Genomic DNA, 449 nt, shown 5'->3' with positions numbered 1-449 from the left:
TGAAAATTTGATTGACTGATTGATTAATATAAATGTCAGTGTCAGGTACCCTTTTTCCCCTTAAATATGGTAGAATAAATGTGTCTACATTAGATTTTAGAAAAATCTAATTGCATATGTGTTATATGTGTGAAAGTTTTAAGAAAGACTTACATAGTATTTTTTTAGAACTTGGAGGTATGCTATATATTGTATTTGTTTATTTCAGGTGAGGATATAGTTTTCTTAGCAACAGATATCAATTTACCTGGAGCTGTAGATTGGGTCATGATGCAGAGCTGTTTTGGTCATCACTTCATGTTGGTTTTGGAGAAGCAAGAAAAATATGATGGACATCAACAATTCTTTGCAATAGTTCAACTAATAGGATCGAGAAAACAAGCTGAAAACTTTGCCTACAGGTATATTTTGCTATAGGCTACAGTTTCATGTATGAATACTTGCATGGT

At 31.8% G+C, this 449-nt stretch overlaps 1 protein-coding gene across 2 annotated transcripts in view; it reads left to right on the top strand.

The window, feature by feature from the left end:
* Positions 1 to 449, top strand: part of LOC119592593 (E3 ubiquitin-protein ligase Siah1-like) — a gene marked incomplete in the record, with an annotated part of 8111 nt that overhangs the window by 5982 nt on the left and 1680 nt on the right. For both annotated transcript variants that reach the window (XM_037941477.1, XM_037941478.1), the window contains 1 exon segment: positions 209 to 401. In XM_037941477.1, coding sequence (XP_037797405.1) covers positions 209 to 401 — 193 coding nt within the window.

This window comes from Penaeus monodon, chromosome 30, assembly GCF_015228065.2.
Source record: "Penaeus monodon isolate SGIC_2016 chromosome 30, NSTDA_Pmon_1, whole genome shotgun sequence".
In the NCBI taxonomy this organism is placed as follows: domain Eukaryota; kingdom Metazoa; phylum Arthropoda; class Malacostraca; order Decapoda; family Penaeidae; genus Penaeus; species Penaeus monodon.
The sequence above is the reverse complement of the archived record's forward strand: the minus strand, read 5'-3'. Positions and strand labels throughout refer to the sequence as shown.